Here is a 12,669-nt window from a genome sequence, read left to right on the forward strand (position 1 = left end):
GGGGAATGCGTGCTCTGCCCCACGGCTGGGGCTCAAATCTCTACTCCAGGGAAGGGACCTAACCCTCGAGATCGGCCCCCAGTTCCTGCAGCTCCGACTCTGTCTGACCCCTTGAAGCCCACTGTAGACCACTGGGTGGCGGAACTGGCCCTGGGTCACCTGCCCCTCTGGACTGAGCAGCAGAGTTTCCCCACCCTGGGTGCCCCTATGTTTCCAAAGCGCCCCTCTCCTGAAGGAAAGGTCACGTTGCAAAGAGGGGAGGCAGACCCGGGGCCCCAGTGCCTCTCTGAGACCCGTGTGTCCCCAACCACCCTTTAACTCGTGAAGTTTTAAATCCTGAGTCCACTTCCGAAGCCAGCCTTGCTCTTCTGCCCTCTTTCCCACCCATCTACCTCCCACTTCTTAGTTTGCTGTTAAAGGGGAGAAAATGTGGGGATCCAGAAAATGCTGGGTCTTGCCAATCCCAGAGGCCCACTGAGTGAGGCACTTCGCTGTGGAAGTTGCATATGGCTGGGGACACGCAGGGAGCTCACAGGAAGCAGTGACTGGAGTAAGAACAGGTTCGATTTCCACCTGCATGGCCACGCTCCTCACACTGATCCCAGGATTCCTGTGCAGCCATGGAGTTGCTAAATGGGCCCATGTCACAGAACAGGAGACTGAGGTCTAATGGGGCAGCTTGACAGAGCAGAGCCTTGAAAGGCCAGCAGCCCCAAGCCTAGGCCAGTCCTAGGCAGGAGTATCCACCTTGGTTCCTGTCGCCTCCCTTTTGACCCCTCTGGGCTCCATGTTCTCTCCTCCTGCACAGCGGGACTAGGGGTGAAAGGAGCTGAGGCAGAGGGCCCCCTCAGCAACAGAGCCCAGGTACACTGGCTTGCTCTTGCCCTTGCTGTGGGACCTTGGGGAAAACCCAAGTATGGAGCATTCATGGTTCCTTCGGATTCTGCTATTCTTTTCTGACTCCCAAGGTCCTAGATCCATCTTCACCCAGGGATCCCACCTGCTCCGGGGCTATGGAACAGCGAGGCCGCATTTGGCACGTCGATTCTGCTGGGCATCTTTCCATCCGCAGCCAAGAGCCCGGCAGATCCGGGAGCTCCAGCCACCGCCCAGGATGGCTCTGGCTCTAAAACCCGCCTCACGCCCGAGTCCTGACCCCGGTGGCTCTCTCAGCTTCCTCCCAATCCCGTGCACTACGTCCCCAGGGCAGACTCAAGTCCCCAGAACAGGTTAAATCAATTAGTGTCTCTTCCTCACCCGCCCTTGGGAGCTACTGCAGGGGCAAGCAAGTAATTTTGCATAACTGAGCGCTTTCCAAATGCGTCTTTCTTCCCCAGCACCCCCACGTCGCAACTCCTTGCCCCAAAACTGATTTGAGGGAAAACAGTGCAGCTGCCCAGAGCTGCAGGCCAGAGGCCTCTGGGTGCAAAGATGAGTCCAGAAGCTGCCGGTTCAGCCCTCCAGGCCAGCGCCCCAACTCCAGTGCTGCAGGAGAGTGGGGATCATAACCATGGCCTCCTCCCCATCCCCTATGATCGCTACCCTGCAGGTTCAGGGCCGTTTCCAAAACTCTAGGGCCAAACAGCTCCCTCCCAGGTGTTCCAACCTCCATGATCACCCCTGCAGACACACAGGCCGTCCCGCAGCCAGGACACTAGTGAAAAGCACAGGGGCCGGTGCTCAAGGCCTGGACCCCCAGCTCCTGCAGCAGGCTCAGGGCCAAGCAAAAATGTCTGGAGACCGACTTTCCAGAGCTAGAACGCACAGGCCCAGCTTAAATATCCGCAGAAGCAGTATACCCACAACTTCCTAATTTTTAGCAGGCTTTCCTGGAAATCCCCCAAACAACATATGGCTTACAATTAGCCCTCTTTCCTCAGACCTCCCTTTCTAACTAATTTCTGGCTTATTTGAAATCATCAGCAACTAATCATGTAATCTTCAGATTGTTTCTTTGTATATTTTTATTTCCAATGGGGCGGGGGAGGTGGGTGTCCTGTCTGGATCCACACCTACCTTGTAGTGTTCGGATAAAGAAACAGCTCATGGGAGCTCATGGGAGAAAACCAGTTACCACCACTCCTTCCAGGTACAAAGGATTCTGTCCGTATAATATTTTAATTTTCTCTGAAACTTCAGTTGCAGTGGAATCACCTTTGCCTCTCCTGGGCTGGGGGGAGGGGGGAAAGAGTGGTCACCCCTGGGTGGGCAAATAGCCACCACTGCCCAACAGCTCATCGCTGGATCAGCGTTGGAAAAGGAAAGAACATAGGTTTTCTGGTGGACAGGTCACGGGCTTCTGCTACTGGGAGGAAAGCACCCAGAGACTGCGGGGCCCAGCTGGGAGGCACCGGCAAGGCCAGGCCACTGCCTCTGGCCCCCTCGACTCCCTGGCCAGCCAGGCAGCAGAGCTGGAGGTAGCATTGGCCGACAGGCCCTCACCTCTCCACCCAAGAGGCGGTGTGAAGTGTAGCTCCAGACCCAGAAATGATTTTAACTGGCTTAGCACTGCAGACTTAAAAGTGTTGAGCTTCCGGATTTTGGGCCGTACTGGCCGGAGACTGCCTCAGTGGAGGCGTTCTGGGGCTGGCCAAGGACACCTGTTGCTGCTCTGCAGAGACCCTCGAACGCTGAGGTTGTTTCCCTACTCAGGCGCCAGCTTCTGGGACTCCGGGGGCAGAGGCACCCCTGTGGATCCTCTGCTAGCCCTAGCCGAGAGGTCTTGGGGCACCCTTTGAGCAAAGTGTCAGGATCTCTGGCACTAGGCCGCACAGATCCCAGCAGGGAACAGAGACACTGCAGGGGGACTGGTTCAGAACCACCAAACCGCAGGGACACCAAAAGTAAATGCTGTGGTGACCAGGCCTCCCCTAGTCCTGAGGTGCCCCGCCTGGCTGCCATGGTCACCCGGTCACCCGGTCACCGCAGTTCTGGCAGGGAATGCTGGCCCAAGCACCCCACCACTTCTTAGCACTGTGAATCTGCTGGACCTACGGGTCCCGGAGACCCTTCCCACCATGGCATCTGCCCCTCTGGGTTTTTAATTCCAATCAGGAAAAAAAAAGAAAAAAAAAAAGACTGCTTAGGCCTGCCTGCCATTTTCCAACTAATCGCCTACCTCTCTCTCCTCCCGAGTCTGGGCTCAACACTTGCCCCCCCTCCACCCGGACCACCCCAGCCCCAGCCCCAAGGAAGGTGAGCCGAGAAGGGGCGGCCCGACAGGCCCATCCGAGGCCTGGCTCCCCACAAGCGCTCTGCCGGGCGCCGGGGCCTGCAGGCCGGCCTGGGGTGACTCTCCCGGCGCCGAGCAGCAGGCGCCCTTCCCTCCCCACAGGGGCGCACCAGCTTCCCCTCCACGGGAAGAGAGAGGCGTGAAAGAAGGAAAGAGGAAAAGGGGGAGTGAACTGGAGAAAGAAAAGAAGGAAGGAGGGTCGCCCGGAACGCACCGGCGGCTCATAGATCCATTCTGGGTCCGCCCAGCCCAGCCCTGGGCCAGCGGATGGTTCGGTCTCTGCGGCTCCGAGGCCGCGGCCCCGTCTCTCTGGAGCGGGAGCTAAAGCCCCCGGCGCGGCCCCCGGAGGCGCCCCGGGACCGCCTGGGGGTGGAGCGGCCCCCGCGGACCCGCCCGCGCCCCGCCGCCGGGCTCCCCGCGCCCCCGGAACAGCGCGGCCTCACCTTCGGGAAAGACGGCGCGCATCTTCAGGTAGCTGGTGGTGAGCCGGATGATGGACGCCTTGTCCAGCTGCGAGGTGATGGCCGACGGCAGCGGGAGCAGCTTGGCCAGCTCGTAAAACTCGCCATTCTCCTTCTCCCTCCTGGTCTTCGCCGCATTCTTGGACTTCTCCTTCATCGCGCCTCGGCTCCGGGCATATTAGACCCGGGCGTGCTCCAGGCCCGCGAGCCCCGCGGCGGCGGCGGCGGCGGGCGGCGCGGGGGCCGCGGCCCGGGCGCGGGCAGGTGCGCGGGGCCGGCGGGGGCGCGAGGCGCTTCTCCGCAGCCGCGGCCCGGAGCGCGGCGCAACCCAGCGGCGCCGCCCCGCGCGCTCCGCCCGCCGCCGGGCGCAGCCTCCTCCCGGCTCGACCGTCCCGCGGCGACCGGAGCCCCGACTTCGCGCCGGCTTCGCGCTCTCCTGCCTCCCCGCTTTCTCCCGCGCCTCGGCTTCCCGCGGGGGCGGAGGGGCGGGCGAGGAGGCGGGTGCTTTCAGTCCTCGGCCGAGGGCTCCTTCCCGCTGTCCCGGGGCCCCTCTGGGCTGCAGGGCGCCGAGGCCGGCGGCGGAGCCATGGAGCGGGGCCGAGCGCGGGGCGAGCGGGGCGGCCGGGCGGTGGGCTGGGGCCGCGCCGGACGCGCTCTGCTGTCTCCCCGGCGGGTCCCCGCGCTGCAGACACGGCGCGCGGAGCCCTCGGTCTGTCGCGGGGCGCAGCAGCTCCGAGGTCCACGTGCGACGGAGCCGCGTTTGTTTATGGCGGACCCGCCTTCGGGCGGAGCGCTCGGCCTCCGCCGCCCGGTGCGGGGGGGCCCGGGGGGAGGGACCGCGGCGGGGGCGGGGGCGGCGAGCCTCGCCGGTACCCCGCCCCGGCCGGGGAGTCGCAGGCGCGCCTCCGAGCCGCCGCCTCCAGGGGCTCTCCCAGGAGAGACCGGCGCGCGCCCGGCCCGAGGAAGTCGCGGTGAGTGGACGGGGTGCGCCGCGGGGACCCGCGAGCCGGCCGAGGCGCCGGGCGCGCTCGGGAGGGAGGCGGGGAGGCGCGAAGGAGGGGGGGACGCCAGGACCCCCTAGGGCCGGGCGAGGCAGGTGGCGCGGCCCTCGGGCCAGGGGCCCGGCGGGGGAGACCGAGTCCCGCGAGCCCGCGCCGGCCCCTCGCCCTCACCTTCCCACTCCGCAGGCCCGGGAGCCGAAAGGGGGAGCCGGAAGAGAAGAGCACCCTCCCCCACCTACCTCAGGAAAGGGCGCGAGAAAGGCTCCGAAATGACCCTCCTGCCCTTTTCCTCCTCGAAACGCAGGAGCGAAAGGAGATCGGCGTCGTACCCGGAGGGGCGGGAGACCGCGGGGCGCGCGGGGCGCGCGGGGCGCACGGGGGGAGTGGGCCCGGAGCCGCGCGCAGCCGCCAGGCCTCGCCCGGGGCCGCGGCGGGAACGGGGCGCACAGCCCGGCTCCCACAGCCCGGCCCAGCGCAGCCGGGGTTTGGGGGAATCGTGGCTGCGGCGGGTACTTCAGGTCACGGAGGGAGGAGCGCCGGGCGAGCTCCGGTGGGGGCAGGAGGCCGCTGGAAGAGGGAGGCGCAGCTGGAGACGCGGCCGTAGGTGCCCGGGCTTTCTCCCTCTCGGCTGCACTGGACCGCGAGGCCTCCTGCCCCCCTCCTTTGTACGCCCCTCCAGCCCCGACGCCCGATCCCAAGGGTGGGGTCCTCTCTGCATCCCGGGTAACAGGCCCCTACCTCTTTTAAGGGTCTGAACCCTCCAGATGCCGCGCAGACCCGTGTCCTGGGAGGCTCGCAGCTTCCTCCGGACACAGGGTCAGAGGGCAGCCTCAGTGGACGCTGAGCACCGGGGTAATGGGGCTCCCCCGGCGAGTAGGGATATGGGGTCGTGGGGCGCCAGTTATGGAGGGGGCACGGGGAGGTGAGACTCCGTGGCTGCCCGGCCGGGCGCAAAGTCTCTGTTCTTGGTGCCACCTCACTCTCCCGCGCCGGGAGGAGCCTGCTGTGCCGCGAACTCCCTGCCCGAGGAGGTCCGGGTACCCGCGTCCCTCCCCTGCGCCTGAGGGGCACAGCCTGCGACCCCATATTCTGTAGCAAGTGCTCCAGACCTTTTCCAAGGATCCCTTTGAAGGTCGGAAGCTCTTTGGCGGTGGGACGAGTCGTAGCTCCCTCGATGGGCGGGACTGTGCGCACACCCCAGCTCGGCCCCCACCGGGCCCCGCACCCTATAGCCTTGGTCTTGGCTTGCGGGGCCGCTGCTCCGCAACCAGGAAGCCGCGGGAGCTTCGGAGGTGGTGGCTCCCCACCGAACGCTGGGCGCGCCGAGGAACCCGCAGATTCCCTTGCGGCTTCGGGTCCAGGAGCGCTTTCGTGTTTCCAGCAGTGTGCGCAGAGGGTCGGGCTGCGCACGAGCGTCGCGGGCGCGCGGTGCCCAAACGCCGCGCTGCGGGCTCACTCTCCACCCCCGAATGCGGCGCGGGGATGCGTGGGCCGTTGTCGGCTCGGGGCTTCCCGGGGTAGGGGGTCCAAGAGGGAAGGGAGTGCAGGCTGGGCCCCGCCACAACTGGAGCGGGGCGCCCTGAGCGCGCGCCTGCACCGGCCTGGCTTCGGGAAGATTTAATGCTCCCTCACCCCCACGATTTCCGATCCTCAATTATGGACCCGGGAGAATTCCTCCCTGGCTTGAAAGGGATTACCCAGATCGCAGGAACATGGCTAAGTGGACGTGGGAGAAACCCGGCCGGTGTGGCTCAGTTGGTTGGAGCGGCCCCCCGTACACCAAACCTTCTCAGTGCGAAGTTCCCGGGTTTTACGGGAAAGCGTACTTGAGATCTCGCTGCCGGGTTCTCACGGTGGCAGCCGCTCTTCTCCAGTCAGCCGGACGGACGCGAATCGCGTGGTCTGATAGGGAGCGCACGGCCTGTTTGGAGGCTCGCAGACTATCGTGTAGGACACTTCCAGGCCCAAAGCCTGCCCCAAAGCAGACGCCCAAGCGGGCATTCTATACCCCACACCCCAACACACAACACACACGCACAGAGGGGATGGCCTGGTCTCCGGCTGCACCACCAAAAGTACCCAAAGTCCTTGGGCTCTGACCTCGAAGTTTCCCAGGTGGGAAGGATAGTGCCGTCTGTGTACAATAGTGAAGTAAGGACCCCCCCCTCCCGCGCCTGACTGGGGCCTTACCAGGGGCTCTCTCTACCTCCAGACCGACTCTTAGGACAAACACCCACAGGCTAGAAGCTCTTTATAAACTGGGCAAAGCACTAAACACATGCTATTTGGAGTGATGGGGAGGATTGTAGGTGGCCTCGGACTGGGACACCTGCTTCTGTCCTGGGCTCTTTGCGCAGGGTGTACCATCCTCCTGGTCTTTGCTTTGCGCCTGAAGCCGGGCACCTCGCCCAAAGCAAAGAGGGGGGCCTTCGGAGACTCAGTGCAGAGGCTTAGAGAAAACAAATGACCTCTGAAGTCCGGGGCATCGCACAGGGACCAGCGTCTTCCCTGTAGGCCAGTCAGGAGCCTGCAGAGCCTGGAGAGGCGGGAAGCTGAGGGCGGGAAGAGCCGGGCTGGAAGGAGGATTCCGACACCCCGAAGCCCGGAGCTTCCAGTGCGCCGCCTGCTCGCCGCGCGCTCTCACCCCCAGAGGTCCTGCTTCCAGAGTCTGGGAGCACCCACAGTCGCAGGGACGCGCCTCCGCATACCCCCCCACTTCTTAGAAATTTTCCATTAGGAAACTGATCTGGAAGAAATTGAGGCCCCAAGAGGAAAGGGGCGGGCCCAGGCCGACCCACATCTGCTTGGATTTTCCGCTTCAGATGCGCCGCAACTGTTCTTCCCCAGGCGGTGCCCGGCGCCTACCTGAGGCCCATCCCCGGCGGAAACCGGCTTTCGCGTCCAAAGGGAAACGCACAGATGTTCCCCCGGGATGGGCTCCAGGACACCATGCTGCAGTGGCAGGAGGGGGATCGGAGACTTGGTCACTAAGGAGGCGGGGTGGGGGTTGGGGCTGAGGGAGGACGTCTCTCATGCTTAGCACGAGATTTTTGGGGGGAGGGGTTTGAACCTCTGAAGTCAAGTTTAAGGAGAACTTCAACCACTGGAGCAAGCCGAGGCAACGGAAACTCCAGGGCTGCTGAGATTCGAACCTATTCGGTTCATAAGCCCTGGTCTACACGGATATGGTCACTCCAGGAATCCTGCTTGCGGCCAGTGCCGCGTCTATGACTGGGAGCCTTTTTAGCCGGACCTATCCGAGAGAGTGCCTCAATTCCTCATTTCTTTCCTTGTGTAAGCCCCATGGAGATATCACCAACATCTCCTTGGGTCGCTGTTGCTCCCATAAAAGATTGGACAAATGCAATATTACTACTCATTGTTAGAAGTAATTACAGGTAGCCAGAGTAATTTCCTAATGATTCACTCCTGGAGCGGTCAAGACAGTAATTGGCTCTGCTCACTCCTTCCCAAGTCCTAGAGGGAGAGGTGATCTTTTTGTTTTGTTTTAAATAAATTACTTCATTGGAGGTCACTCCATTGGAGAAAGGGTTTGTTTTTAGGTTGGTGTGCATCTCTGATGACCTAGTTAGGCAGCAGTAACTACAGTAGATCCAACTTTGGGCACTGGGTCCCCAGGACCCTTTGTACCAGAGAGTTTGGCCGTGGGGGTGGGGCAGGTGTCCAGGCCTGGCTGGGGCAGGATGGGCGAGGTAAGGAGGAACCCCAGGGCGCCTGCTTGAGGCTGATTCTGCTCTCTGGGATTCCTAAAAGGGCACGACCTTCTCTCAGACTTGACTGTCCAGCAAGCTTTGGGTTCTGGGATTGGGAACTCGAGGGGGCCCACCAGGCAGTGCCTCCTGTCCCAGGAAGGGAGTAGCTGCTGCCCACTTCTCTCCCTCCCCCAAGGAGATGCATTTAGGGAAACAAAAACAGTTCGTGCCACTGGTAATTAATTATAGTGATTAGTATGTTCCAAGAGCAAGGGCCACGGAGAGCCACAGAATCTGCACCTGGTTTGGGTAAAAGTCGGACACAAGTTTCTTCTAATTTTACCTGGGGGTGAGGGTGTGGCCCTTTCTTAATTTTTTTAATTGATTTTTTTTTTAAGAGAGGGAGTGGGAGAGAGAGAGACATCAATTCGTTGTTCCACTTATTTATACATTCATTGGTTGATTCTTGTATGTGCCCTGACCAGGGATGGCTCGGCGACCTTGGCGTCTTGGTGTAGCCCTTTCCTCTGCATTTTCTTTCCCTGCCTCCCAAGCCTGGCCTGGCTTTCTCCCCCATCTCTGAGAAGGGGCCCGGGACTTGGGTGCGCCCCTCCCAAAGCACAAAGCCATCCAGTGTCCTCCCGGGAGGGCGGGGGTTCCGTGGGAGCGCAGGCGGCGCCGGGGCCCAGGCTCTGCGCTCAGGGACTGGCCAGGGATCTGAGGCCGCAGGGAAGGGGAGCGAACGTCGGGCCCGACCTCCTCCCACCCCTCCAGGAGCCGGCTGCGCCGAGCCGGGGGCTCCCGGAGGGCTCTCCGCCGGGCTTAACAGAAATGCCGCGTCAAAATCCCGGCTCAGGGAGAGGCCGCCTGTGCGTTCTGGGCAAAGCCACGCTTTTCGCCTCCAGGGAGCCCGGGGTCGCTTCTGGAAACCCTTGGGCTGGAGGAGTCTTCCTAGCCTGGTGCGCGCAGACGTTCCTCCGTGGTTTTTATCAATTACGCACCGCCCTGAAATCTGAAAACAACTAGTTCATTAACGACTGCGCTGAAGCCGCCCTTCAAAAACACGAACCAGAAATTTTCCTTTAAAAATCAAAACCTGTCCGCCAGAGACAAATATTTTTGCACATCAAAGGAAGCACACACACGATGAACTTTTTTTTTTTTTTCCTAGCAGGTAATAATAGTGATAGCCAACCCTCAGTATCAGGCTGGTTATAATATGGGGCTATTATAGTCCTTTAAGGACACAAACTCGTTTCATTAATATAGCGGAGCTATTTGCGAAGCAAAGTGAACGTTGGGGAATTTTCTCCCTAATCTAAGCAAATCTGTAGGAGGAAGGAGCCGCCTCGCTCGAGGCTTAGCGGAGAAAGTTGCAGAAAGGCCGGCGGGCGGCGGGCGGGCTGCGTGGGCGCCTCCAGCGCGCGCCGGGGATTCGCCGCCGTCGCCACCCGGGCTCGAGCATCTTCCCGCTTCGCGCGGATTCTTCTTTTATTTATTTATTTATTATTATTTTTTTATTTTGGGGGTATTTTTCCTTTTCTTTTAAAAGCCGGCGAAGAAGGCGGGCCCCCGAGCGCGGGGGCCTGGGAACTCACTCGCTCCGGGGGGAGGGGAGGGGCACCCACGGGAGAGCGCGGTCCCGCCGGAGTCCCGGGTGCGCCAAAGCCGACGTCAGACCCGAGCGGCGGCGGGGCCGCGCGGGGGGCCAGGCACGGAGGCGAGGGGGTGCGGGTGCCCCTCGCCAGCCCTCCCCTCCCCAACCTGGGCCGAAACCCGACTTTGGAAGTTGCGGGGCACACGCGAGGACGCGGCCGGCCGAAGGGGCCGAGCATCGGGCTTCCCCGTCGCCAGAGGCCCTCTCAGTGCCGCAGGAGGGACCCAGGACTCCCGGTCCCGGGCGCTCGGTGCGGGCGCTGAAGGGGATTGTTTTCCCCGCACCCTTTGCGGTGCGGTTCCCGCCTTTTGACCGCAGGCGCGGGACCGCCCACGGGGTTAGAAGCGCGTGGAGGGCGGTAGGCGGAAGGGGGCGCACCGTGCGAGGCCGCGCGGGGGCTGAGGCAGCAGCGGGGCGCGGGGCGCGGGGCGCAGTGAACCCCCCGGCATCGGGGCGCTGGGAGAGGGGTGTCCGCAGACTCCCGGCGGCGGAGCGCAGCGCACCGGGGGTGGCGGCCCCGAGCACGCGCGCTCGGCGCTGGGGGTGGGGGGCACGGGGTGCACTGGCAGTCCCGCTGCGCGCCCGGGCTGCGGGCGGGGCGCCGGGGCGCGGGCTGCCGCGCTCTCCGGGAGGTGTGCGCGACGCTTACACGCGGGTGGGGCCCTGCGGCCTTGGTGGGGAACTCCGATCTTCCCCGCTCCCCCGCGCCACTCGCGTCGCTTCGCCCTGCGCCGCATCGCCCCCCAAACCCCTTCTTTCCAGTTGGAAAGTTGAGATCCGGGGGAGCGGGGGCCGCGGGGAGCGGGCGGGAGAGCGCGAGGCCCGGTGCCCGGGTGCGGGGCGCGCCCGGTGGGAATTAGAGGCTGGTCGCCGTCCGGGCTTCGCCGAAGCGGGTTGGACCCACCCTCAGCGGGCGCGCGGAGACGCTCCCACGCGGCGGCCCTGTCGCGCTGGGGGGGGGGCGAGGGACCCCGCGCAGCCCCCAATCACGGAGAGAGAGCCAGCTCCCCGCCGCCCCCTTCGCCCCCTTCTAACTGCGCGGAGGCGGAATTCGGTTTAGGCGCCGGAGCGGACGCCCCGGAGAGGGAGGGTGGTGACTGAGCGCGTTTTCGTTCAAAACGGAAGATTTAAAAGCAGCGCTTTCTCTCAGTTCAAGAGAAGCAGCGGCGGCCAGCGGATGAACTACGGGTCAGTTCAAACCGCGCGGTGCAGGAATAGTTGGGGCCCCAATTTCGGCACCATCTCCGTTTGTTTGAAGGCAGAAAGAAAACCATCTTGGTCATCGCACCGACGCGCTTTTCGCCCTGCGGTGGAGACAAAGACAGTGTTTAATCTGACTGCGAATTCTCCGTGCTCTGCTTCCAGAAGCTTTGGCACCAGGCGGGCGAGCCCCGGGGAGGCGCGCGGGGGAGGCTTCCTCGCCGGACGCACAGATTTTAACCTTCAGGGGAACTGTCGCGCCGCTTTCTTCTCTCCGGGAGGGGTGGCCCGCGCGCGCGGGAGCCTGTGGGGGCCCCAAGGGAGCCGAGCAAGAAGTGCCCCTGCGGTCCCACGGCCGCAGCCAGTGAATTAAACCGCTTTATTACGGCGGGGCGACCGACCTAGTTCCAACCTGGCTTTTCCTTTTGGAGAATTCTTACAGCTGCCAGGCCCTGAGCTGGGCGCGGGGGCTGCAGAGGCGGACACTTGGCGGAGGTTATTGGGAAAGCTAAGTTCTGAGCTATTATTACAAGCGGGTTGTGGAAAAGAAACGCGCGCAGGTGAGCGCGGCTGGGCGATAGCCGGTGGCTGCTCCTGGCAACGCCACAGGCTCCCGTCCCGCTGCGCCCTGAGAACACTAAACCCTGTGTGCACGGGAGAGGAAAGCCTCAGACAACCTTTACGCGCTTGAAACACGGTGAAAAGCTCACCTGTGAATTGGCTTTATACTTCCTGGGTAGTTGGGGGTCAGGAAGGAAAAAGATCACGGCCGTTTTCACCCATGCACAAATAATTTTAGTGTTTATTTAAGTCCACTTAAAGTAATTGAGCAGAAAATACCTGCCTTGTTTAAGCAACATTCGGGGTGCTCCCTTGAAAGCTAATTGACTTATTTATGTTTCTGTTTAGCCCGATGCCGACACCATCATTTTTTGGAGAAGCTGTCAACTCTGACAAATGAAAGTGGAAGCCAGGATTGCTGCACCTGCAAAAAGCATTGGAATTCCAGGGCCCACCCCGCATATCTGTTCTTAGGAGCCCTGTCCTTGGACCCGACTTGGTTGTTTGACATCCAGCAGTTGGATTTTCTGAAAGTAAATCCCAGAAATGGAAATTCACTCTCAGTGTTTTGCACAAACATTTTAACATCTGAGTGGCCTGGATTGAGCCAAGAGACACAGATCCTCCCTGCTGTAGACATAGCAGATCTGAAAACCTTCCTTTGAGGGTGGAAAGGCAATAATTTAGACACACAGAGAAAAATTCCTAGCGAGAAGAAAAGCAAAAAGTGAAGTTATAAAATTTATCTTTTACAAAATCCTGTGAACGTTATTTGACAGTAAATGTATTTTTCTAGGTATGTTTGTTGGTCTGAACTTCTCAGTGCCCCTTGGCATGTGTGAAT

At 62.0% G+C, this 12,669-nt stretch overlaps 2 protein-coding genes across 2 annotated transcripts in view; both read right to left on the bottom strand.

The window, feature by feature from the left end:
- The window catches only part of SIM2 (SIM bHLH transcription factor 2), a 41,248-nt gene extending 37,388 nt beyond the window's left edge, over positions 1-3,860 (bottom strand). The window contains exon 1 of the mRNA XM_081138886.1: positions 3,676-3,860. Coding sequence (XP_080995012.1) covers positions 3,676-3,850 — 175 coding nt within the window. The 5' untranslated portion in view covers positions 3,851-3,860. The remainder of the gene's footprint in view (positions 1-3,675) is intronic.
- CHAF1B (chromatin assembly factor 1 subunit B) overlaps positions 1-12,669 on the bottom strand; it is a 371,302-nt gene that overhangs the window by 186,134 nt on the left and 172,499 nt on the right. The window lies entirely within an intron of this gene.

The sequence above is a fragment of the Miniopterus schreibersii genome, assembly GCF_964146895.1.
Source record: "Miniopterus schreibersii genome assembly, chromosome: 5".
NCBI classification, from domain to species: domain Eukaryota; kingdom Metazoa; phylum Chordata; class Mammalia; order Chiroptera; family Miniopteridae; genus Miniopterus; species Miniopterus schreibersii.